Genomic DNA, 24,382 nt, shown 5'->3' on the forward strand with positions numbered 1-24,382 from the left:
TACACACTTACTGTACACTGATCTTGCAGCCTCCAGTATTTTTTCAGTGACAACATGTTTGTGGCCTCTGTCTTCCGTTTACACACAGGTGTAATTATCACAGGTAGTCCACTCTGTCACCAAAAATATTGTGTTTTCAGCTGTAAAAGATGCAAAAGTAAAAGACGCAAAAACGAAATTTAAGAACGGGAAGCATAGAAATAACGTACATAAAACAGATGTACAGCTTCTTAGGCTTGCTTTCAATGAGAATGACAGATCTATAAAACATTTCTATGTAAATTTGGTCAGTCGTACAAAAAGTACGATTTTGCAGCTTTAAATTAAATCGATTCATGGTTTTACATTTCGCTTACTTACCAATAATGCAGGCATCTTCGGTAGGCATATTATTCTCGATTAAACGGTTGATAATCTTGTGTCGCAATACTGTCAAAATTACTCACGCCTAGAAAGTGGTTTCCAATAGATAGCACAGCCACAAAGTATGAATTGGCGATATTATAAAAATGTATGAAAACAATAATGTACTTTTTGGTCTTAATTTAAGGTTAGGTTTATTCATAAGGTACGGTTACGGTTAAGATTATGTTTAAAATCGGATTTTAAGAAGATCAATTGTAGAAGTGGGCGGGGTTTATGACTTTGTGGCTGTGTTAACTAGTGACGACCCTAGAAAGTTAACGATCACAGGAAATTTGTTCGACAGTGATGGAAAAGCCACCGCGCTGAAGCGGTTGCCAGAAGTAGATAGAATTGCGACAGTAGGGGCAGTGTCGAAAGTGTTGTTAGGTAACGTTAGCTAGCTAGAGGGGATAGCCGCCCAGACGCACACATTGGATAAGGTTCGAATGTGAAGGTCCTTGCAACTCTTCAAAGACATTGATAGCGTGTCCGACATTATATCGTTTCCCATGCTGGTTTTTTATTGATAAACAATTTCGCGTCAAGGAGCCTGTACGTCAGATATGATGTCACGATTAGCAGCCTGTCTTTTAGCATTGTGGGACGGGTAAACAACGGGGCTTGTTTGTAATGTATGTGTTTTCCAAATAGCAATATAAACGGGTCGCGCTATAAGTAGTTTAGAGGAAACTCCACTTTTCGACATTGCGCGCAAATATCGGTCTTGTGTCATCAAAACAGTTTCGGGAGAGGAGTGTATACGTTTCTCTTGAGGAAGTGGGATGTGGCCAGACTGTATTAATTTTGCCGACCAAGATATGAAACTCATTGTAGCAGTGCTTTTGGAGCCTTGCTACATTTTAAATACTAACGCGAGCCCATTTGACCAATTCGATGGAGACACCCCTCGGGGCTCGGAATTGTGTGGGGGGTTGCTCAGATTACCAAACTGATATCAACATGTGAATTAAAGATTGCCTATTTTATTTTATTGAAAGCCATTGAATTGCGAATGTCAACTCAACATCAGATAATGGACTCATCTTTAGCTTTGGGAAGACTGGAAATCAATAGACCCATGGTGAACCTGGGGACTTGTCTCTCCGGCTCGGTGAAGGAGAAGGAGAAGGGAGGATCGCAGGCGGCGCACCTGAACGGATGTGTGCCGCTCTCCCATCAGGTGGCCGGTCATAAGTATGGCGTTGATAAAGTAGGTCAGTGACTGAACTTAACAAATGTGTTTTCCTTTCGCCACGGTGCATGTTTATCCACTAGTGAGTGGCATTTCATTGTGTAAACTTGGTCTGCATGGTGGAATAGCTCTCCTTTGGTTCAGTTACTATACTTCAGAAAAGCTGACAGAAGTGGGCTACACTGTCTTCCCGGGATTATTTATCTCCAGGACAAGAATCCTGAGTAAGGAAGCCACTGTTATAGGTTTCATCATGTCAGTCAATAACAGAATAGAGCACCTGCTTGAAGCCTTTTGTGTACTTCGGTTGATGCATGTAGTATCAGCTCTCTAACAGATCCTCCACTTAGTTATAGCCTACAACCTCACCAAGCAACTTGCCAGTGGCTATAACCTAAATCATGAAATAGGCTTACAAAATCCAATGCCTGAAGTAAGACTCCCTTAGCTAAAACTGAACTGTCAGGAGTGGGAAGAACCAATGTATTATTTCTGGCCTGGGAGACAGTGACAGAGCACCAGTGTAAATGGGATTTAATCCTGGTTGTCTCTGCTAAGAGCCTTTCAGTTGAATCCTACACCCAGGAGGGAATAGGTGTCACATTTGTATTTAGGTCACTTAAGACTCTTGATTCAGCTAATCTCTGAGTTGATTAAACGCTGATACTTGGGAGTGTTCATTTCCTACTGTTTAACAATTTCAAGCGATTTCAGTTGTAAGATTCAAGCTGTGCCTGAGGCAGTCAAATTCTGTTGACATATCTCAGAGAGGAGTGTGGTCCAATTCTTTTTCCAACTCCTATCTTATATTAGAGCAGTCTCACATAGTGAGTGTATAGTGTCAGAGTTTATAGGTTACTGGTGTTCAGGCGTTTTTGTATAAGGTCCATAGTTTTATGACTTCCTGTAAAACACAAGTTAACCTTTGCACTTGTCAGTTAGGTATTACAGGTTTCCAAATGGAAATCTGTTTGGCCCTGTCTGGGTTTGCAAAGGTACGGTGTATATTACTATATACATTTTTGTAACTATCAAGCTTTTTAAATCTGAAATCTAGTGGCATTTTTGGGTACTTCAGATTATCCCAGGTGTCTGTAATTATCTCTGGCCCTCTGTGTGGCCTTATCACATGTAAAATAATCAAATAAGATGATTTTAAAATAAACAAATAGAATGACAAAGCTGTAAAACATTATCCTAAATATAAACCATCAACTTATGTTTAATGTTTAATATGAGAGTTTCAGAAAGAAATATCCTTTTATATATTTTTACATTTTTTTATTTAACTATGTCAGTTTGTCTTTGTTGTAAATGTTTTGGCACCAAACTAGTGGCAGTTGTGAATAAAGTCAATAGTTGGAGTTGCAGAGCTAATTCAAAATAATACCATTGTTGATTAGATGCTTTTTTCCCTTAATTGGGCTATTTTTCTTTCGAACCATATGGTCTATCCACTAGAAACTCAGACAATATGAATGTATTTAAAAAAAAAAAAAAAGTGATTTATGTATAAATGACCTAGATTGCCATAGATTACCTGTTAAAAACCAACATTACAGAAGGTTCCGGTAATATTGGTAAATGACCAGTAGCTTTGCAACCCTAGCCCTGTCTGAATTCTTTAGAAATGTATCCTTCCTTTCTCTCTTGGAGAGTAACTACAAATCTAACATGGTTGAATAGTTGTGACAGTTGTGATTATTTAGCAGGAAGAGGAAGGATGTATTTTTGAAATATTCAAACTAGGCCTTTATGTGGCAACCAGTACTAGATCTTTAAGTGTCAGAATGACCCACAACTTTTGTTACAACAGGCATATTGCAACATCCTGATGGCACAGTACTCAAACAGCTCCAGCCCCCTCCCAGAGGTCCTAGAGAGATGCAGTTCTACAGCAAGGTAACCATCCATGTATTTTGATGCTGGAAAAAATGAATAAAAATGTGATATCTGAAAGTACAACTATTTTTACAGTACAGTATTCTCTATGAAATTACTCTCCGTTCTACATGAAGTCTGCAAAAAGTCCTCCCTTTAATGTCTACAAAATGTTACTTTATGTACTTGGGAACAATTTTCCCATGTCACTTTGAACAAAGTTTGTTATGTTCAAGTTTGTGTAGATTAAATGAGTTAGTAAAAAGTGAGTGAATAGTCCTTAGACCCCTCTATCTTTCATTCTCCCTGAGTAGCTATTGAGGAAGCCTAGCAGGCAACACTGCACAGTAATGTAGTCCACGTCTTTACTAACTCACTGGGTAAGGTCGGCACACTCTCTGCATATAAACCAGTGGGCTATCTGTTTATTGAAGGGCTTATGAAAGGTGTTTGTCTCGACGTGTCCACTGCAACATTTAGCCCGAGGGTTATGAGGGCTTTCCACCGGAACCGCTTACTCCCCTATTGTTAAAGTGGACTAAATGTCCACAACATGAAATGGTTGCTTTGGAAACACTCTCTTACAGAGGAATCATGTATTAGTAGTTAAACTTGGCTACTTCCACCATCATTTCATGGTAGTGAACTATAAAAGGGAAGGAAAAGGATGTTTGTATTGTACTATGCATTACTTCTAATAAAAATAAATGAAGAAAAAGTTTTTATTCTCACATACACTGGACAGGTGCAGTGAAATGTTTTCGTTGTTCTGGATCAGCTATAGTATTGTAGCTAGAGTAAATTAGGGTTAAGTGCCTTGCTCATAGGCACACCGGCAGATTTTTCACATTGTCAGCTCGGGTTTTCGACCAGCGACCTTTCGGTTACTGGCCAAATGCTCTAACCGCTAGCCTAGCTGCCACCCCTACATGTGACTTGTTGGTTAAACAACACCCTAATCAAATAAGACACTGAAATTCCCACATAGAGATGGTGATTAGTTCCGTCACATGAGCTGATTTGATTCTTCCAGGATGTGCTTTGCTTCTTCCAGGTCTACGCTGAGGACTGTGGCGACCCGTGTATGTTGGACCTCCAGCATCACCTCCCTAAATACTTTGGCACCTGGTCCTCGCCTGAATCTCCTAACGGTAAACACCGGTGCATAAGAAATCATAAAACGTACCTAGGACATTATTTCAGCATTACTTCAACATGTACCAAGGCCTGTATTCATAAAGGAACTCTGAGGAGGAGTGCTAATCTAGGATCAGGTCCTCCCTGCCCATTAAATCATAAGTCATTTGTATCTAAAAGGCAGAAACTGATCCTAGGACAGCACTCCGTTCAAAAACACCGGCGGGATTGCGGTTTTAACCCATTAGCATTCAGGATTAGACCCACCCGGTGTATAAATGTAAACAATCATGGCAGTGCTTTGCTACTAGAAATACTGTATGGCTGTAGGGGTGAAACACCGCCTCTTCTATCATTCTAGTGGCTAAATGTGTTGATTTTATATTTCTAAATCTCTAACGTCTCTCATGCCATGTTTCTGCGCCCTCTGATGACATCACAGAGCTGTACCTGAAACTGGAGGACGTGACTCGGCGGTTCCAGAAGCCTTGTATTATGGATGTCAAGATCGGCCAGAAAAGCTACGACCCCTACGCCTCCCAAGAGAAGCGGGACCAGCAGATCAAGAAGTACCCTCTGATGGAGGAGATTGGCTTCCTGCTTCTTGGAATGAGGGTGAGCCTTCCTCTTCAGCCTCATGAGTCCCTCCCACTGGGTTGAAAAGGGCTCTCCAACTGCTAATTTCATTTTATTGAGAGGCTATATGAATCCTGGGTGGCAGTACCTTAGGGCTTATTCTGACTGATGAGTCTGTGGAGAGGTGTCGCAAAGATATTTCTACTTTTCAATTTAAAGTACAGTTTGGCAACTCGGCATTCTTGCTCTGCAGCAATATTTACAGTAAATATCACAGTAGCCATTAGTATCCTTTAACAAACTATTAATCAACTATGTGAGCAACTTCTCATCTAAACCAAGTTACACTCCTGAATAATGCAAGTATTCACAAGTATGTGCAGACAATTGAGGGTTTATTTTCTCAAGACAATAGCACATAAAGCATTGCTGGGCTGGCTAACAACATATGCTTCATCAAGTAGCCTATCAAAAATGAATGAATACTGCTCATACAAATACAGAAGTTATTTATTATACAGCACTAGGTAGAAAGTCATTTCTGTATCTTCATCATATCATAAATCATTGGCTACTAGTTAATGATGAGCTACTTTAGTGTATTAAAGTTACCTTAGAACAAACCTGCCATCAATTGATCAATATCATGCAAATCATTACATGAGCTTAACGTTGTTAGTTGACTGGGGAGTTCCTGTTTGCTGTTCCAGCTTTCTGTTCCTGCTTGCTGTTGAATGACCGTGTTCAGAGATTCCCATAAAGCTTTGGGCAACAATTTCAGAGTAACTGCCTATTAGATAATCATTAGTGTTGACTTGGCATTAGTAACCATTAAGACTGCCCTTTCCCTACCGTTACAGAATGTGAGCTTGTTTCTATATGAAGAGTTGTTTTGTTCACTTCTGATTTCCACTGTGTTCATTATATTAATAGTTACTTTTTCAACCTTGACAGAAATAAAGTTTAAAGAAAAACTTGGAGAGCTTTTGCCAGAGCTCAACTACATTGACACTGAACAAACATATGAACGCAACATGTAAAGTGTTGGTCCCATGTTTCATGAGCTGAAATAATAGCTCTCAGAAATGGATGGATTCAAAAAGCTTATTTCGCTCAAATTCTGTGCACAAATTTGTTTACGTTCCTGTTATTGAGCATTTCCCCTTTGCCAAGAGAATCCATCCACCTGACAGGTGTGGCATATTAAGAAGCTGAATAAACAGCATGATCATTACACAGGTGCAGCTTGTGCTGGGGATGATAAAAGGCCATTCTAAAATGTGCAGTTTTTTTGTCATACAACACAATGCACAGTGTGCAATTGGCATGCTGACTGCAGGAATGTCAACCCGAGCTGTTGCCAGAGAAATTAATGTTAATTTCTGTACCATAAGCCACCTCTAACGTCGTTTTAGAGATTTGGGCAGTGCGTCCAACCGGCCTCACAGATCACGTGTATTGTGTCGTGTGGGCGAGCAGTTTGCTGATGTCAACATTGTGAACATAGTGCCCCGTGGTGGGGTCATGGTATAGGTAGGCATAAGCTACGGACAACAAACACAATTGCATTTTATCAATGGCAATTTGAATGCACAGAGATACCGGGACGAGATCCTTAGGCCCATTGTCGTGCCATTCATCCGCCGCCATCACCTCGTGTTTCAGCATGATAATGCACTGCCCCATGTCACAAGGATCTGTACACAATTCCTGGAAGCTGAAAATGTCCCAGATCTTCCATGGTCTGCATACCCACCAGAATTGTTGCATTTATACTTTTGTTCAGTATAGTTGCAAAACCAGTTAAATTAGTATTGAACAATTTTTTTAATATTTTTTTATTTTAACAAGTTCTCATTTACAACTGCGACCTGGCCAAGATAAAGCAAAGCAGTGCGACAAAAACAACAGAGTTACACATAAACAAACGTACAGTCAATAACACAATAGAACAATCTATGTAGTGTGTGCAAATGTAGAAGATTAGAGCGGTAAGGCAATAGAGGCGAAATAATTACAATTTAGCATTAACACTGGAGTGATAGATGTGCAGATGAAAATGTGCAAGTAGAGATACTGGGGTTCAAAAGAGCAAGAGGATAAGTAAAAATATGGGGATGAGGTAGTTGGGTGGGCTATTTACAGATTGGCTGTGTACAGGTACAGTGATCGGTAAGCTGCTCTGACAGCTGATGCTTAAAGTTAGAGAGGGAGATATGTCAGACGAGTTGTTTTCCGTTAATATGGTAATCGCAGGAACACAATGACAATCCCTCCAGGGTGTTTACCAGGTGTTGACACACCTGCCTGGGCAGCTGAACCAGAGTGGCAGGATTAGAGACTGGAAGGATAATTTAGGTGCATTAATTATTGCTATTTTATTAGGATCACAATTATCTGTTTCAAAAACAGCAGCTACTCTTCCTGGGGTGCACACAACACATGATATAATACAGAACCTTTAATAGACAAAAAAACATCTCAACGACAGAACTACATACTTTTAAAATAAAAAAAGGTCCTGTACTGACAAAATACTGAGAAAACACAGACTATGGGTCTACAGTCAGTCACATCTATCAATTTCATGCTTGCATACATACAGTGCCAGTCACCTACTCATTCAAGAGTTTTGCTTTAGTTTGACTATTTTCTACATTGTAGAATAATAGTGAAGACATCAACTATAAAATAATGCATATGGAATCATGTGTTAAACAAATCAAAATATATTTGAAATTCTTCAAAGTAGCCAACCTTTGCCTTGATGACAGCTTTGCACACTTTTGGCTTTCTCTCAACCAGCTTCATGAGGTAGTCACCTGGAATGAATGAATTAACAGGTGTGCCTTGTTAAAAGTTCATTTGTGGAATTTCCTTAATGTGTTTGAGCCAATCAGTTGTGTTGTGACAAGGGTAGGGGTGGTATACAGAAGATAGCCCTATTTGGTAAAATACCAAGTCCATATTATGGCATGAACAGCTCAAATAAGCAAAGAGAAATGACAGTCCATTATTACTTTGACTGACCTTCATGTCTTAATCTGGAAATTGTCAAGAACTTTGAAAGTTTCTTCAAGAGCAGTTGCAAAAACCATCAAGCGCTATGATAAACTGGCTCTCATGAGGACCGCCACAGGAAAGGAAGACCCAGAGTTACCTCTGCTGCAGAGGATAAGTTCATTAGAGTAACCAGCCTCAGAAATTGCAGCCCAAATAAATGCAGCAGACGCATCTCAACATCAACTGTTCAGAGGAGACTGCGTGAATCAGGCCTTCATGGTCGAATTGCTGCAATGAAACCACTACTGAAGGACACCAATAAGAATAGGAGACTTGCTTGGGCCAAGAAACACAAGCAATGGCCATTGGAGCGGTGGAAATCTGTCCTTTGGTCTGATAGTTTATAGTTTCAACCGAGTCCAAATCTGAGATTTTTGGTTCCAACCGCAGTGTCTTTGTGAGACGCAAAGTAGGTTAACGGGTGATCTCTGCATGTGTGTTTCCCACCGTGAAGCATGGAGGAGGAGGTGTGGGGGTGCTTTGCTGGTGACAGTCAGTGATTTGTATTTAGGATTCAAGGAACACTTAACCAGCATGGCTACCACAGCATTCTGCAGCAATACGCCATCCCATCTGGTTTGTGCTTAGTGGGATTATCATTTGTTTTTCAACAGGACAATGACCCAACACATCTCCAGGCTGTGTAAGGGCTATTTGTCCAAGGAGATGATTGATGGAGTGCTGCATCAGATGACCTGGCCTCCACTTTTGTTTGGGATGAGCTGGGCCGCAGTGTGGAGGAAAAGCAGCCAACAAGTGCTCAGCATATGTGGGAACACCTTCAAGACTGTTGAGAAAAACATTCCAGGTGAAGCTGGTTGTGACAATGACAAGTGTGCAAAGCTGTCATCAAGGCAAAGGGTGGTTTGAAGAATCTCAAATATAAAATCTATTTTGATTTAACACTTTTTGGTTACTACATGATTCCATGTGTTCATAGTTTTGACTTCTTCACTATTATTCTACAATGTAGAAAATTGTAAAAATAAAGAAAAACCCTTGAATGAGTAGGTGTGTCAACTTTTGACTGGTACTGTACAAGTTATTTAGGTCAGGCGTTGGTTTTAAGCTAATTTTGCTGTTTGCCTGTGTATTTGGAGATGGAATGGCATTTAGTCTCATTAGTCTGCCGTAACCTTCCAATTTCCCAGTTCCTGTCAGACTGGCTCCACACCTCACAAGGTTAATGTTTATGTGAAGAGTTCAATACCTCATTCAGGTCCGTTCTACGTCGCTCTGTTTGGTCATCACTGACAAATCAATCTCACAGGGCCAATACCAACACAACGCTATTCTACCATTCCATAATGACTTACGGAAGAGCAAAGACCTCATCTCCACCCCAAGGACCAAAGCATGCTTATGTAACATTGTAACATACAGGTAACTGCCAAAATAAAGGAAACACGTATACAGGCCATCAGACTGTTAAAATAGTCACCATTAGCGGGACTCCGCCAGTACCCTGAACATAGTCACTTTTACTAGCCGGCTACCACCCAGTATTCTACCCTGCACCTTAGACTCCTTCCCTATGTACATAGTCATTGATCACTGGTCACTTTAACAATGTTTTACCCACTTCATATGTGACACTTCATATGCGTATTGTATTCTAGTCCTGCGTCATCTTGCTTTCAGAAAGTATTCACACCCCTTGACTTTTTCCTAATTTTGTTACAAAGTGGGATTAAAAAAGGATTTAATTGTCATTGTTTGTCAAAGATCTACACAATACTCAAAGTCAAAGTGGAAGAAAATTCTTACGTTTGTAAAAAAGAAAGAAAAAAAGTAACCTAAAACAACGCCCTGAGTCAATACATGCTAGGTTCACATTTGGCAGTGATTACAGCTGTGTCTTTCTGGGTACGTCTCTAAGAGCTTTTCACACCTGGATTGCGCAACATTTGCCCTTTTTTTTTTTTTTTTTTTTCTTTAAAAAATTCTTCAAGCTCTGTGAAATTGGTTGTTGATCATTGCTGGACAACCATTTAAGTCTTGTCATAGATTTTCAAGCAGATTTAAGTCAAAACAGTAATTAATATTCACCCTTCTTGTTAAGCCACTCCAGTGTAGATTTGGCCTTGTGTTTTAGGTTATTGTCCTGCTGAAAGGTGAATTCATCTCCCAGTGTCTGGTGGAAAGCAAACTGAGCCAGGTTTTCCTCTAGGATTTTGCCTGTGCTTAGCTCAATTCACTTTCTTTTTTTAATTCTGAAAAACTCCCCAGTCCTTAACGATTACATGCATACAGTGGCTTGTGAAAGTATTCACCCCCTTGACATTTTTCCTATTTTATTTCCTTACAACCTGGAATTAAAATTGATTTTTTTAGGGGGGTTTGTATCATTTCATTTACATAACATGCCTACCACTGAAGATGCAAAATATTTTTTTATTGTGAAACAAACAAGAAATAAGACATAATGTCTCTAACTTGAAGCTTGGCACATCCAGCCACTAGGATTTTTGCCCTTCAAGGCAAAACTGCTCCAGCTCCTTCAAGTTGGATGGGTTCTGCTGGTGTACAGCAATCTTTAAGTCATTCCACAGATTCTCAATTGGATTGATGTCTGGGCTTTGACTAGGCCATACCAAGACCTTTAAATGTTTCCCTTTAAACCACTAGAGTGTTGCTTTAGAAGTATGTTTAGTGTCATTGTCCTGCTGGAAGGTGAAACCCCATCCCAGTCTCAATTCTCTGGAAGACTGAAACCAGTTTCCCTCAAGAATTTCCCTGTATTTAGCGCAATCCGTCATTCCTTCAATTCTGACCAGTTTCCCAGTCCCTGCCGATGGAAAAACATCCCCACAGCATGATGTTGCTGCCACAACCAACCTTCAATGTGGAGATGGTGTTCTCGGGGTGATGAGGTGTTGGGTTTACGCCAGACATAGCGTTTTCCTTGATGTCCTAAAAGCCCAATTTTAGTCTCATCTGACCAGAGTACCTTCTTCCATATGTTTGGGGAGTCTCCCAAATGCCTTTTGGCAAACACCAAACGCATTTTGTTATTTTTTTTTCTTTAAGCAATGGCTTTTTTTTCTGGACACTCTTCCGTAAAGCCCATGTCCGTGGAGTGTACAGCTTAAAGTGGTCCTATAGACAGATACTCCAATCTTCGCTGTGGAGCTTTGCAGCTCCTTCAGGGTTATCTTTGGTCTCTTTGTTGCCTCTCTGATTAATGCCCTCCTTGCCTGGTCTGTGAGTTTTGGTGGTTGGCCCTCTCTTGGCAGGCTTGTTGTGGTGCCATATTCTTGGGATGGGATGTTCAAAGTTTCTGATATTTTTTTAGAACCCAATCCTGGTCTGTACTTCTCAACAACTTTGTCCCTGACCTGTCTGGGGAGCTCCTTGGTCTTCATGGTGCCGCTTGCTTAGTAGTGTTGCAGACTCTGGGGCCTTTCAGAACAGGTGTGTGTGTGTGTGTGTGTATAGATTTCTTTTACTGAGATCATGTGACACTTAGATTGCACACAGGTGGACTTTATTTGACAAATTATGTGACTCCTGAAGGTAATTGGTTGCACCAGATCTTATTTAGGGGCTTCGTAGCAAAGGGGGTCAATACATATGCACGCACCACTGTTCCGTTTGTAATTTTTTTTGCATTGTTTGAAACAAGTTCTTTTTAATTTCACTTCACTAATTTGAACTATTTTGTTATGTCCATTACAATAAATCCAAATAAAAATCCATTTAAATTACAGGTTGTAATGCAACAATATAGGAAAAACGCCAAAGGAGATGAATACTTTTGCAAGGCACTGTACCCATAACATGATGCAGTCACCACTTTGCTTGTAAATATGGAGAGTGGTACTCAGTAATATGTTGTTTGGGGCAAATCCAATACAACATAACACTTTGTATTCAGGACAAAAAGTTAATTGCTTTGCCACCTTGTTGCAAACATGTTTTGGAAATGTTTTATTCTATACAGGCTTCCTTTTCACTATGTAAATTAGGTTAGTATTGTGGAGTAACTACGATGTTGTTGCTCCATCCTCAGTTTTCTCCTTTCACAGCCATTAAAGGCGTACTTGGAGATTTTGGCAATGAGGCCTTTTATGTACTTCCCCACCCAGTCACTGCAAAGATACAAGCGTTCTTCCTAACTCAGTTGACGGAGAGGAAGGAAACTGCCAGGGATTTAACCATGGGGCAAATGGTGACTTTAAAACATTTAGTTGCCAAACTCCCAAAATATCCTGTTAATGAGGCCCTTTATCTACTCCCCCAGAGTCAAATGAACTTGTGCATACCATTTATGTCTCTGTGTCCATTATGAAGGAAGTTTGAGGTAGTTTGTTGAGCCAATGCTAACTAGCGTTAGCACAATGACTGGAAGTCTATGGGTATCTGCTAGCAACCCAAAGTATCCCTTTTAAACTCTGTTTTAAAGTCATCATTGGCCTCATAGTTAAATCCCTGCGTGTTTTCTTTCCTCTCCAGTAACTGAGTTAGGAAGGACGCCTGTATCTTTGCAGTGACTGGGTGTATTGATACACCATCCAAAGTGTAAATCATAACTTTACCATGCTGAAAGGGATATTCAATGTCTGCTTATGACTGTTTGTGTGTGTTATGTATACTACACTGTTGGAACTAGGAACGTAAGCATTTCGCTGCACCTGCGATTAACCACTGAACAATATGTGTATGCGACCAATAAAATTAGATTTTCATTTGGTTGTTGTGTTTTTAGTGGACTAAGTATAGAGCAGCTTCCAGTCTTTGGCATCTGTTGAACTCTAAACATACATTTTCTTAAACTTTGTTAAACGATCAGATTCCAATACAGCTGGACTGCCACATGCTATATAGTTTTATTGAACATTTTAATTATATTTTTCAAAAGTCAAGCTTGAGACTGATACATTCTCGTAGACAGTTAAGCCGTGTTCAGTGTTTAGCCTCTACGGAGGTCAGTAATAGGAAGCATCCATCAGTAGAACAGCATGGAGCTAGCTTCTGACTGATCTCAGATCTGTTGACTAGGACCTCTCCTTTTATCCCAATCACCATTATGCCCTCCTCTCCTCTGGGTTTTCCTCAGAGATCTGTCATGGTGGTAACATGATAACTGGTCTTCTCTGTCAGTCCCACGCTGTGGAGTATAAACAGTGAACAGGCTTCAGTTAGGTTACATGGTCTGTTTGTCTCATTGGAATACGAACTGTACAGCACAAACTCTATTCGACCAGCAAATAAATGATCCGGTGATGTTGAGGACCACTGGTTTAGTTTTCACTTCAGGAATATATATATTGCTAGTTATGGCCTAGGATCTGCACTAAGCTCAGCCATACCATGCGGTCTACTCATCCACCTCACTACTCCTCTTACTAGTTAACATGGTGTGTTGCTCAGTTATGTATAGAGTAATGTCATCTTGGAATGCTCTGCCACCAGAGGTTACTCAGGCAAAAAAACTAGTTTAGCTTTAAAAAAACATTAAAACATCTTGTACCTCTTTTGTAAAGATCCAATTTAACTGTATATAAGAATATGTATCGGTGTGTAAAGTATTTTTGTCTGTCTTTCCAATATATGACTCTTATGACCTTTTTTTTCATGTTTAAATTATTATTTATTGTCCTTGTCTATGACTGTTCTGTACTTTGTCATATATTTGCACGTTTTATGTGGACCCCAGGAAGAGTAGCTAATGGGGATCCTAATGAACTAAACTAGTAAGTGAATAAGATTCATTATAAACTGGGTGGTTTGAGCCCTGAATGCAGATTTTATCTGAAAACCATAGTATCTCAGACTGTATACCATGGGTATGACAGAACATGTATTGTTACTGCTCTAACTATGTTGGTAACCAGTATATAATGGCAATAAGGCACCTTGGACACTTGTGGTATATGGCCAATTATACCACGGCTAAGGACTGTATCCAGGCACTCTGTTGTCGTCCTTAAGAACAGCCCTTAGCCATGGTATATTGGCCATATACCACACCCCCTCAGGCCTTATTGCTTAATTATAGCCTAGGCTTTGTAAGAACGCATACCTCCTGCAGCACAAGTCATCCACTGACATACTCTGTAGTCAAGGAGCATCTGAGGAGCAGGGTTTGTAGTTTTCCCAGGGGGGGGCAAAGGCTTTTTGGCTCAGAGCATGGAAAAATCTGCTTGTCTGCAGTGTGTGACCACAGGGTGATGAGACTCATTACTGATAATGATGTTCCTGATTGCAGTGATAGAGGCAGGAATCCCTCTGGTAAATAGTTCTGCTCCTCTCAGCATGGACATGGAATTAATGTCTCTGTGTCCTCAGACTTCTGAGTTCTACTCGCATTGCTATTAATATCACAGAAACATAAGTACTGTACATTATGTCACATTACAGTGGGGTCTGGAATTATAGGATCCCTTGATAAAGATGAGCGAAAAGACTACAAATACTGAGATATATATATATATATATATATATATAGTATGCTCAAAACATTTACAATTATTTTATGCTAATATAATTGCTCAGAATCAGAGATTTTGTTTAACAAGTAATGCAAATAAAAATAAATTATTTATATATATAATAATAATAATAATAATAATAATAATAATAATAATAATAATAATAATAATATATGCAAATGTAGCAAATCCATCAATGATTTGTTTTTGTAATTTTTTTCATTGTATTTTTTTGCTCATCTTTTTTTAAGATATCCAATCATTCCTGGCCCCACTGTATGTGTGCGTCATAATATGTTTTCAGCAAATGGTGTTTACACATAATTTCTCCAGCAGAGGGCATATTCTACCCGTGATTCTATCATGGAGAGGTCACGTTGAGTTGAACGTTTATATAGAGACTCATCTCCTTTTGAAGTTGTGCAGCTTTGCTTTTTAGTGAAAACAGGCCTATGTACTGCATCTATTTCTTTCTGTTAATGTTAATTCTTCCTTCTGTCTTTCTAACCCTCCAGGTGTACAAGGTCAACTCTGACGAATATCACTCGTATGATCAACATTACGGGCGAGGCCTTCTCAAGGACACCATCACAGATGGTGAGCTCCTAAAACAATAATAATCCTGTCACAAAATACACATTATATCCTTCTGTCTCTATCAACACGCTGAAGGTCAGGGGGCAAATTCGGCACCTGGGTGATTTTGATATATATATATATTTATATATATATATATATATATATATATATATATATGTTGTTTTTTTTAACTTAGTGCCCAAATCAAAATCACCCACGTGGCGAATTTGCCCCGTGTATGTATGTGTACACACACACACACACACACACAGTACCAGTCAAAAGTTTGGACACCTACTCATTCAAGGGTTTTTCTTTATTTTTACTCTTTTCTACATTGTAGAATATTAGTGAAGACATCAAAACTATGAAATAACACATATGGAATCATGTAGTAACCAAGAAAGTGTTAAATCAAAATATATTTTAGATTCTTCAAAGTAGCCATCCTTTGCCTTGATGACAGCTTGGCATTCTCTCAGCCAGCTTCATGAGGAATGCTTTTCCAACAGTCTTGAAGGAGTTCCCACATGCTGAGCACTTGTCGGCTGCTTTTCCTTCACTCTGCGGTCCAACTCATCCCAAATCATCTCATTTGGGTTGAGGTCAGGTGATTGTGGAGGCCATGTCATCTGATGCAGCACTCCATCACTCTCCTTCTTGGTCAAATAGACCTTATGCAGCCTGGAGGTGTGTTGGGTCATTGTCCTGTTAAAAAACTAATTATGATCCCACTAAGCACAAACCAGATGGGATGGTGTATTGCTGCAGAATGCTGTGGTAGCCATGCTGGTTAAGTGTTCCTTGAATTCTAAATAAATCAGACAGTGTCACCAGCAAAGCCCCATCACACCACCTCCATGCTTCAGAGTGGGAACTACACATGTGGAGATCATCTGTTCAGCTACTCTGCATCTCACAAAGACACGGCGGTTGAAACTATAAACTATCAGACCAAAGGACAGATTTCCACTGGTCTAATGTCCATTGCTTGTGTTTCATGGCCCAAGCAAGTCTCTTCTTCTTATTGGTGTCCTTTAGTTGTGGTTTCTTTGCAGCAATTCGACCATGACGGCCTGATTCATGCAGTCTCCTCTGAACAGGGGATGTGTCTGTTACTTGAACTCTGTGAAGCATTTATTTGGGCTGCAATTTCTGAGGCTGGTAACTCTAATGAACTTATCCTCTGCAGCAGAGGTAACTCTGGGTCTTCCATTCCTGTGGCGGTCCTCATGAGAGCCAGTGTCATCATAGCGGGGCAGCAGGGTAGCCTAGTGGTTAGAGCGTTGGACGAGTAACCGAAAGGTTGCAAGATCGAATCCCCGAGCTGACAAGGTACAAATCTGTTGTTCTGCCCCTGAACAAGTCAGTTAACCCACTGTTCTTAGGCCATCATTGAAAATAAGAATTTGTTCTTAACTGACTTGCCTAGTTAAATAAAGGTATTAAAAATAGCGCTTCATGGTTTTTGCAACTGCACTTGAAGAAACTTTTAAAGTAATGATGGACTGTCATTTCTCTTTGCTTATTTGAGGTGTTCTTGCCATAATATGGACTTTGTCTTTTACCAAATAGGGCTATCTTCTGTATACCACTCCTACATTGTCACAACACAACTGATTGGCTCAAACGCATTAAGAAGGAAAGAAATCCCACAAATTAACTTTTAACAAGGCACACGTGTTAATTGAAATGCATTCCAGGTGACTACTTCATGAAGCTGGTTGAGAGAATGCCAAGTGTGCAAAACTGTCATCAAGGCAAAGGGTGGTTTGAAGAATCTCAAATATATAAAATATATTTTGATTTAACACTTTTTTTGTTACTACATGATTCCATATGTAATTTCATAGCTTTTATGTATTCTACAATGTAGAAAATTGTAAAAATAAAGAAAAACCCTTGAATGAGTAGGTGTGTCCAGTTTTGACTGGTACTGCAAATAATTTTAGTTGTTGGACATGACTGTAAAATCACCAAGAAATCAGCTCAGTGATTTTAATTGAGGAACTTTGTTCCCAAGTATTCCCACACTTAGTTAGAGGCATATGTGATCGTATCCCAGCGTAATCAAGGTTTGTAATGATTCTGTTTTTGTCGAATACTATATCTGTTTGGGATTCTTGCGGTCAATTTGCAGTGTACTATTTATTTGAAAACCATGCTCTGGCCCACCGATCATCCACTCAAAAATTGTCCAACAGCTTAATGTAATTGGAGACCCCTAGTGTAGGTTGTAGTCGCTAGCTAAACTTGCTCTCAATTAAGAAAAAGCTTCAGGCATCGTCTATTTCTTATCAGTAAACATTGGATTCCTCAACAACAACAATTTCCTTTCCCATTCCTCTCCCAGGTTTATCCAAATTCTTCTCTAATGGGAGGAGTCTGAGAAAAGACGCCATCGCTGCCAGTATCCTGAAGGTCCAGAACATCCTGCGATGGTTCGAGGGCCAGAGCCAGTTAACCTTCTACGCCAGCTCTCTGTTGTTTGTATACGAGGGTCTGCCCCCTCCCAGCCCTGAGGGCCATATCTTCAGGGCCCCCCCAGAGAAGACTACGTCTGCTGCTGATGCCTGCTGCGAGCCCAATGAAGAAGTGTTGGAATACAACAACAACATCCAGGTTGCCGTGCCGCTTGACTACAGCCTGTCCACCATGTACGCCATGTACAAGAAGGGCTGCACCCGGGGTCACCGTGGCAATGCCACCGGAGCCACCACGACAGGCCCCAACCCCCAGGAGGACAACAGCACGTGGAAGTGCCCAGGTCTGGTGTCAGCAGAACAACCCAACGGCAACGGTATCAAAGCCCAACTGGAAGAGGCTGGGGTGGGGGAGGGAGGCCGGGGGGAGCCGCATCCAGAGCAGAGAGCCAGCGAAGTGGAGGTGAGGATGATTGATTTTGCCCACGTCTTCCCCAGTGAGAGCCAGGACCAAGGCTATATCTATGGCCTGAAACACTTGCTGGAGGTGCTGCAGCAGATCCTCCACCAATAACCTTCTCTCTCCAGTGGTGTCTCTGCCTGTCCATTGGTTAAGTGTACCCATCTGTGTTTTACTGTGTGAATGGAGGAGTTGTAGCGCCCACAGTCCCTCGTCCCCTCGCCCTGTGATTCTCTGCACTATATGCACTATATCGATGAAGTCATTTCTCCATAACTCTTTGTCCGATGTATGTGCTTCTTGATTTTTAACCACTGTTAACAGGTATCTAACTCAGGTAAATGACTGTAACCATTACTCACAGGATTATCTCTAAAGAGTACCCTTAATTTGTTGGCTTGCTGATCATATGTTGTATGTTTTATATAATATTGCTCAAGTCTTTTCAGATCTCAGATTTCACATCCTTTTGTCTTATATTTTCCCAGAAAGTTGACAGAATGATAAAAATTTTATCCAAGTTATTATACTCATACAGTACAGATTAAGTACTTTTAGCATTGCTGTTCTCTATATATTTTGCTGACAAATTGCCTGTTCTTCTTACCAGAACAAAAAAAACAGAACAAAAATCTTGCATAATTGCATCAGATGGTCATTTAGGTTCTGGGAGGAGAAGTTAAGAGAAAGATACTAATGTGACTTGCGAGGTCTCCACCCCCCCAAAATGGAAACTTTGCAAGTTTCAGGCAAGTCAATGGGCCAAATGTCCCCTACCCTTCTGCAATTTGAAAGATGTGAGCACCTGCGAAACGGTGATTTGTCAAAGTGAGAAATCAGTGTACCGGAACAGAGCTCCTCGTTAGTCACAGAGCTCCTCGTTAGTCACAGAGCTCCTCGTTAGTCACAGAGCTCCTCGTTAGTCACAGTTAGTCACAGAGCTCCTCGTTAGTCACAGAGGTCCTCGTTAGTTGTCACATCCCACATCTGTCCACGACAGATTAAGATGACATGGATTGTCCTCCCTCTGCCCACTTGTACACTGTGTCGGGGTCTGTTTAATTGGAAAGAAATTCAAAACGCTACTCTGATAATGCATGAACAAACTGACCAGAGAGAGATTGAGATTGTTGATCTAGTGATTCATGTTCAGAGGAATAGAATGCCAAAGTGCTGGTGGTTTTCGGAGAGAGGGCGCACGGTGTTGCTAGTGTTCTAAACTTGAAGTCCTGGAAGTGAATTAGATCCGTGTGGTGTTGTCAGTACCCTGACAGTGCTTCCACAGTGTGATCTCCCTATCAAGATATTGTCTTTTTTTTTGTTGAAGAGAAATGTTTTTCATTTGCTTCTTCTTAACCCTGATAGCTATGGAATGTCTATGATTTTATTTTTAACAAAGATATGCATATATTTTCAAAGATATGCAGACAATGCTCAATTTCTGTGTTTGATTTGAAACTAATAACAAAAGACAAAAAGTAATTTTGGATGATACTCTGAACTTGACAATTGAGTACATATTTGAAATGGTAAGGAGGAAGAACCTTTATGAGAAACGTTTACAGTCTTTTGAAGATATTTCACTGTTATTATCACTGACTTGTTTCTTTTTACTTCATATTCATTTCAGACATTTATCATTCTGGCAGCTTTTACATTGTTACATTTACTCATAATTTCTTTGTTATTGTTCCAACTCCTTAGCAAGCGACCAGCTTCAGCATTTTGCACCAGGGCATTGTTTGTTTTAGCAAAATTCTCTAAATTGTAGATACTGATTTACATTACAGTAACTCTCATCTTCATGAAGTACTCATAACCAACCTTTAAGCACTTTAAATTCAACATTTCATAACATATAGGCTTATGCTAATTTGTCTTTATAGATGTGCTATGAGTGGTCCGTGTATATGGAAGTACAATAATGCAAATCGTTACAGAATAAGGTACCTCTAAGATGGTTGTTTACAGTTGACATCCTCTGCAGCTCCTTTAGACGTTGTGGTTGTAATACATTTTACTCTATAGAAGGACTGTACATTACATCTTGGTACAGTCAATTATGAGTTGTTCTACAATGATTTGTGATCTTGTTTACACACCAGTTCTATTTTAAGGGTAAACCTGTGTCTTTTGAATAGTTAATGGGCAGGAAGTTAACAAATGTTTGTTTTGTATTTGCTTAAGTCTGCTGTTCTTTCTTTTTTGTTCAATAATGCACTGAAAAACAAATGAATATAGCCAATGTATAAAATCTGTTCCTTTGCTGTGAACTAACCAATGACTTTCCCTGTGTGGAAAAGTTGTGTACGTTTTCTATAATACCCGATAGAAATGTGGCAAGACTGGATTTTGTCTTTAGACTTCAGCCAATCAGAAGTGAGAATGTTGTCAATTTCTCTGTTTTTCAAACACTTAAACTTTTTTGTTGTTGCAAACTGTAGCAAAGTAATCAGATATTTGATTAGTGGAATCAGATTATTTTCCAGCTTGTAATTATTGTTCTGGACCCTTATTTACAAAGAGTCTCAGTGTGCTGATATTAGATCAGTTTTGCCTAAGATTTGCATAATGAATAACATATGGACGGGGGGGGGGGGGCTGATCCTAGATCAGCACTCCTACTGAGACACTTTGTAAATACGAGCCCTGGGTTTCATGCTTCTTCCTGTGGTCTGGAATAATATGCATTAGTGTCAGTGCTATCATAATGTTCTCTATGGAAATCCCCCATGTATCCTCTCCTCCCATTGACTCTGCTGTCTGTCCGTCCTGAGGGAAAGCTGATCGGTTCTGACGTATACAGTAACATGAAATGATGATGTATCTGCTGTTTCTCTCATATCTGATCGGATTGAAACTGCTGACTAATTACTACTTTTGTAAATGACCTATATTAATATGTATAATATGTAGATGGATTCAATAATGGCTGTATATTTGGCAGATGATTATTATTACTAATAAAATGTATTCCCAATGAACATCTGGTTGTTTTACCTTGTAGTCTTTGAATCAATGTATTTTCTCCTCACTCCCATTTCCCTTTGTGCAGACAAAATGAAGAATAACCTGGCTTACAGTATAACGTGAGTACTGAAAAGAAGAGTTGTTGACTAGAGCCTCAGGTTTTGTCGCGTCACTAGCTCATCTAGCCCATTTTTATTTACTGATCTCACCTTGTTGTCTCTATAGCTACCATATCATCTCAATATAGCACTTCTGTGGTTTCAGCACCATTAAAAAAAGATGACATGCAATTACATGAATGAGCAGTATACAACAGGGCCGTGAATGGGACAGATGTAGCCTACCGCCTGAGGAGCTGGTGCTACTGAAGGCTTAATAGTATTGCAGCATGTTGGGGGCCCAGAGGTGAGCCATGTTTCCTTTCGACAGCCTGGTCTTTCCACTGGGGGTTAAGGAGAACGACGAGAGGATAGAAGGAGAGACCTTCAACAGCATCTGGCTCTTAGCCCTGGGAGGAAAGGAGTGACACACAGCCTGCTTGATGTCACCACAGCCCTGCCACGCGGCACGCAACCCCAGAGCAATGACAAGATCCCTCTCTCGCTCTCGCTCTATTCACTGAGCAGAGATGTACCAGTCCAAGACCCATTATGCTTGGAAGTCAGGCGATGCCAGAACAGACAGCACAGACATAAGACTGTTTGAGGTAGAATAGTTGTACCCAATGGTTGTAACAGGCAATACTGTGGCTCATATCTTTTTCAACGCACGCGTAGGCTCATAGTCATCAAGACATGATTCGAAATGGATTCTCACAGATGAGTTGGTCTGAAATGCATCAGGAAACACCGGAGAGCTGTGGAGGAGCGGTGTGGTGAGATCACTTGTGTGGACCGGGCCTGTGGCTGCTGCTGCTGTCCATGTAGTCACCGTCTGCAGGTTCTGCCTGCCTGCTGAGATGTAGCTATTTATGAGGAGCAGCGATTAAGATTAATATTTCACCTTACCACAGTTTCATTTGGCCCTCGATGCTCCTGGCCACGTCACATTATATCATGTCAAAAACTGACAACGTTAACATATTGAAAACTGATAAGTCACATAAGAGTAAGCTAAAATAGAGTTGCTGTGTAATATTTTTGAATCTGTTTATTGTTAATTCTTGCTGTGTGCACCTTTTGTTAGCGCTGCAATATATATTTTCCACATAAAGTCAGCTATTGTTCTGTAATTCCCCCGCAAGGTGCTTGATCATTAGATTTACGCATCAAAACATTTCATCAGTTTATGTTGCTGTAGGCTGCCTTGAATGGCATTGCATCATAGGTCTTGTCTTCAAGTTGTTTCCCAGACCAGGACGATTACAGTTAAGTACTCGCATTCAGTCAGAAGAAACAACCCTCTGGGCACACACTGGTTGAATCAACATTTTTTACACGTCATTTCAATGAAATGATGTTGAATAGACGTTGATTTGACATCTGTGCCCAGCTTTTAGGGAGAAAACACCACAGTTATACTTAAGCCAATCAACATTCAGGGCTCCAACCACCCAGGTTATACAGACAGTTAACTGCTTCCGCCATTCAGACGAGATGCTACGGCAATGTTAATTGTAGCCTAGTGCAGGAATCATCAATTAGACTCAGCCGTGGACGATTATTTCTTGAGTGGTTGGTCAGGAGGCCGGAACATAATTACAAATAATTTGTAGATGGCAAATTGACTGCAAGAAGCCCAAACAGATTAAAGATAATCATTTCAAACATAGCTTACATTTGTATACGAACACGTCTCTCTATTATGCATGGCATGGGAATACTTGGGAACAGATTTCCAAAATGTAAATCACTTGGAGCTGATTTCCTGGGGGTTTAACAGTCTTTTATGTCCAACAATGAAAATTGCAAGCTGCCAGTTGGAGAACCCTGGCCTAGTGCATTTCCGTTAGACACACTTGTGTATACAAAGTATACACATTGTAAGAGCTCAACAGCTGAATAACATATATACTGCTACTGGAATATTTATCTTTCAGTCATTCTAAGTTATGTCTGTATTCAGAGTCCAGATTGTACACTTTTTTTCCTTCTGTAAAAGTCCCGATAACAACTGGATACATTTAGAATGTTTATATTCTGTCTGGAAATTATACAAATATTCAGATTCAGATCGATATAGTGTCCTGGGGCCCCCATACAGTAGTCCATACCTGCTGTCCATACCTTGAGGCAGGAAATAGTTGCGCTGTAGTGTATTCACTTGATGGCGCCAAAACACCTGAAACCAGAGCAAACATACAGTTACAGTATCAATCATCCCTAAAGTAGTTTATTAGTTTAGTTAGTGCCAGTGGAACATGTTAATACCCACAGTAAGTTTTTAAATGCTGTTGGATGGTGGTGTGCAGTCTCAATGGCCTATTCACAACCTAACTGATAGCACAGACAGGCTTGAAGAATGCACATATTACAATCCTAATGCTGTTTCTCTGTAAATAAGATCTGTACTGTTGGGGAATGACTCCATCTACTGCAAGCCTCTGGCTAAAAGGAGAGCAAGGAATGCATATGATATGGGTTAGAATTCCACTGAGGGGGGAATGTACTTTCTTTCCTCTGCTCCTAGTAGGCAAGCCTTTTAATTTACTCAGTGTGCCCTCTGAGCCCCCAAGAATGACATTTGACAAATATGTCTCGCACCGAGCTGACAGCTTTCATGTAGGAATGATTCTGTCAGATTGAATTGAAAGATTCAGAATTATGGAGGCCGTCTGCTACCTGAATCCCTCTCAGGCGCGGCTCTCCAGGGGACCATTACTGCCAGTGACTTTGTACAATATCCCGACTCCCTTCCTTCGCCTTCAAAATGTGTTTATAAACAGGCTCAGGAATTGAATTTCTTAAATGTGTATTATGTAGTTTGTGTTTTTTTTGCGAGACCTTGAATATTCATGGGGGAACAAACGCAGCAGTCCAATTACTGGCTCTGTGTTTGTCTGTGTCTGGAAAGGTAGTGGGGGAGATCTGACAATGTGAACTGAACTGCTGGAGGGGACAGTAGTGTTGTGTTAGCCTAGCTCCATTAAAATTGAAATCTCTAAAACACCCCAACAAAATAATAATAGTGAGTGAATACACATGTTCAATGAGTTTGGGTAGATTAGCATCAAGTAATGGTGTAAAATGTCTAATTAAAGTCATATTTAACATAAAGCCAGTGCTGGACAGATTGTCTCTCCCCATCTACGCGGCTCGTCATT

The 24,382-nt window shown here is 40.3% G+C and overlaps 1 protein-coding gene across 2 annotated transcripts; it reads left to right on the forward strand.

The window, feature by feature from the left end:
• Positions 1–744: 744 nt before the first annotated feature.
• LOC115156991 (inositol polyphosphate multikinase) lies at positions 745–21,136 on the forward strand. 2 transcript variants are annotated; one of them, XM_029704823.1, is made up of 6 exons: positions 745–1,615; positions 3,414–3,499; positions 4,533–4,629; positions 5,058–5,230; positions 15,204–15,285; positions 17,621–21,136. In XM_029704823.1, exons 2-6 carry the CDS (start codon positions 3,482–3,484, stop codon positions 18,262–18,264), a joined length of 1,014 nt encoding a protein of 337 aa, XP_029560683.1. In that variant the 5' UTR covers positions 745–1,615; positions 3,414–3,481; the 3' UTR covers positions 18,265–21,136. The 2 variants fall into 2 exon arrangements, with proteins under 2 accessions (XP_029560683.1, XP_029560674.1); XM_029704814.1 differs by having other exon boundaries at positions 746–1,619.
• The last annotated feature ends 3,246 nt before the right edge of the window (positions 21,137–24,382 follow it).

The sequence above is a fragment of the Salmo trutta genome, chromosome 2 (genome assembly GCF_901001165.1).
Source record: "Salmo trutta chromosome 2, fSalTru1.1, whole genome shotgun sequence".
Lineage (NCBI taxonomy): Eukaryota > Metazoa > Chordata > Actinopteri > Salmoniformes > Salmonidae > Salmo > Salmo trutta.

What these genes read in the sequence shown, in the direction of transcription:
- LOC115156991 (XM_029704814.1), top strand. Translation starts at nt 1,418, where the DNA reads ATGTCAACTCAACATCAGATAATGGACTCATCTTTAGCTTTGGGAAGA. An exon ending in GTATGGCGTTGATAAAGTAG is followed by an intron (nt 1,620 to 3,413) that starts GTCAGTGACTGA and finishes TTGTTACAACAG; the next exon opens with GCATATTGCAACATCCTGAT. An exon ending in AGATGCAGTTCTACAGCAAG is followed by an intron (nt 3,500 to 4,532) that starts GTAACCATCCAT and finishes TGCTTCTTCCAG; the next exon opens with GTCTACGCTGAGGACTGTGG.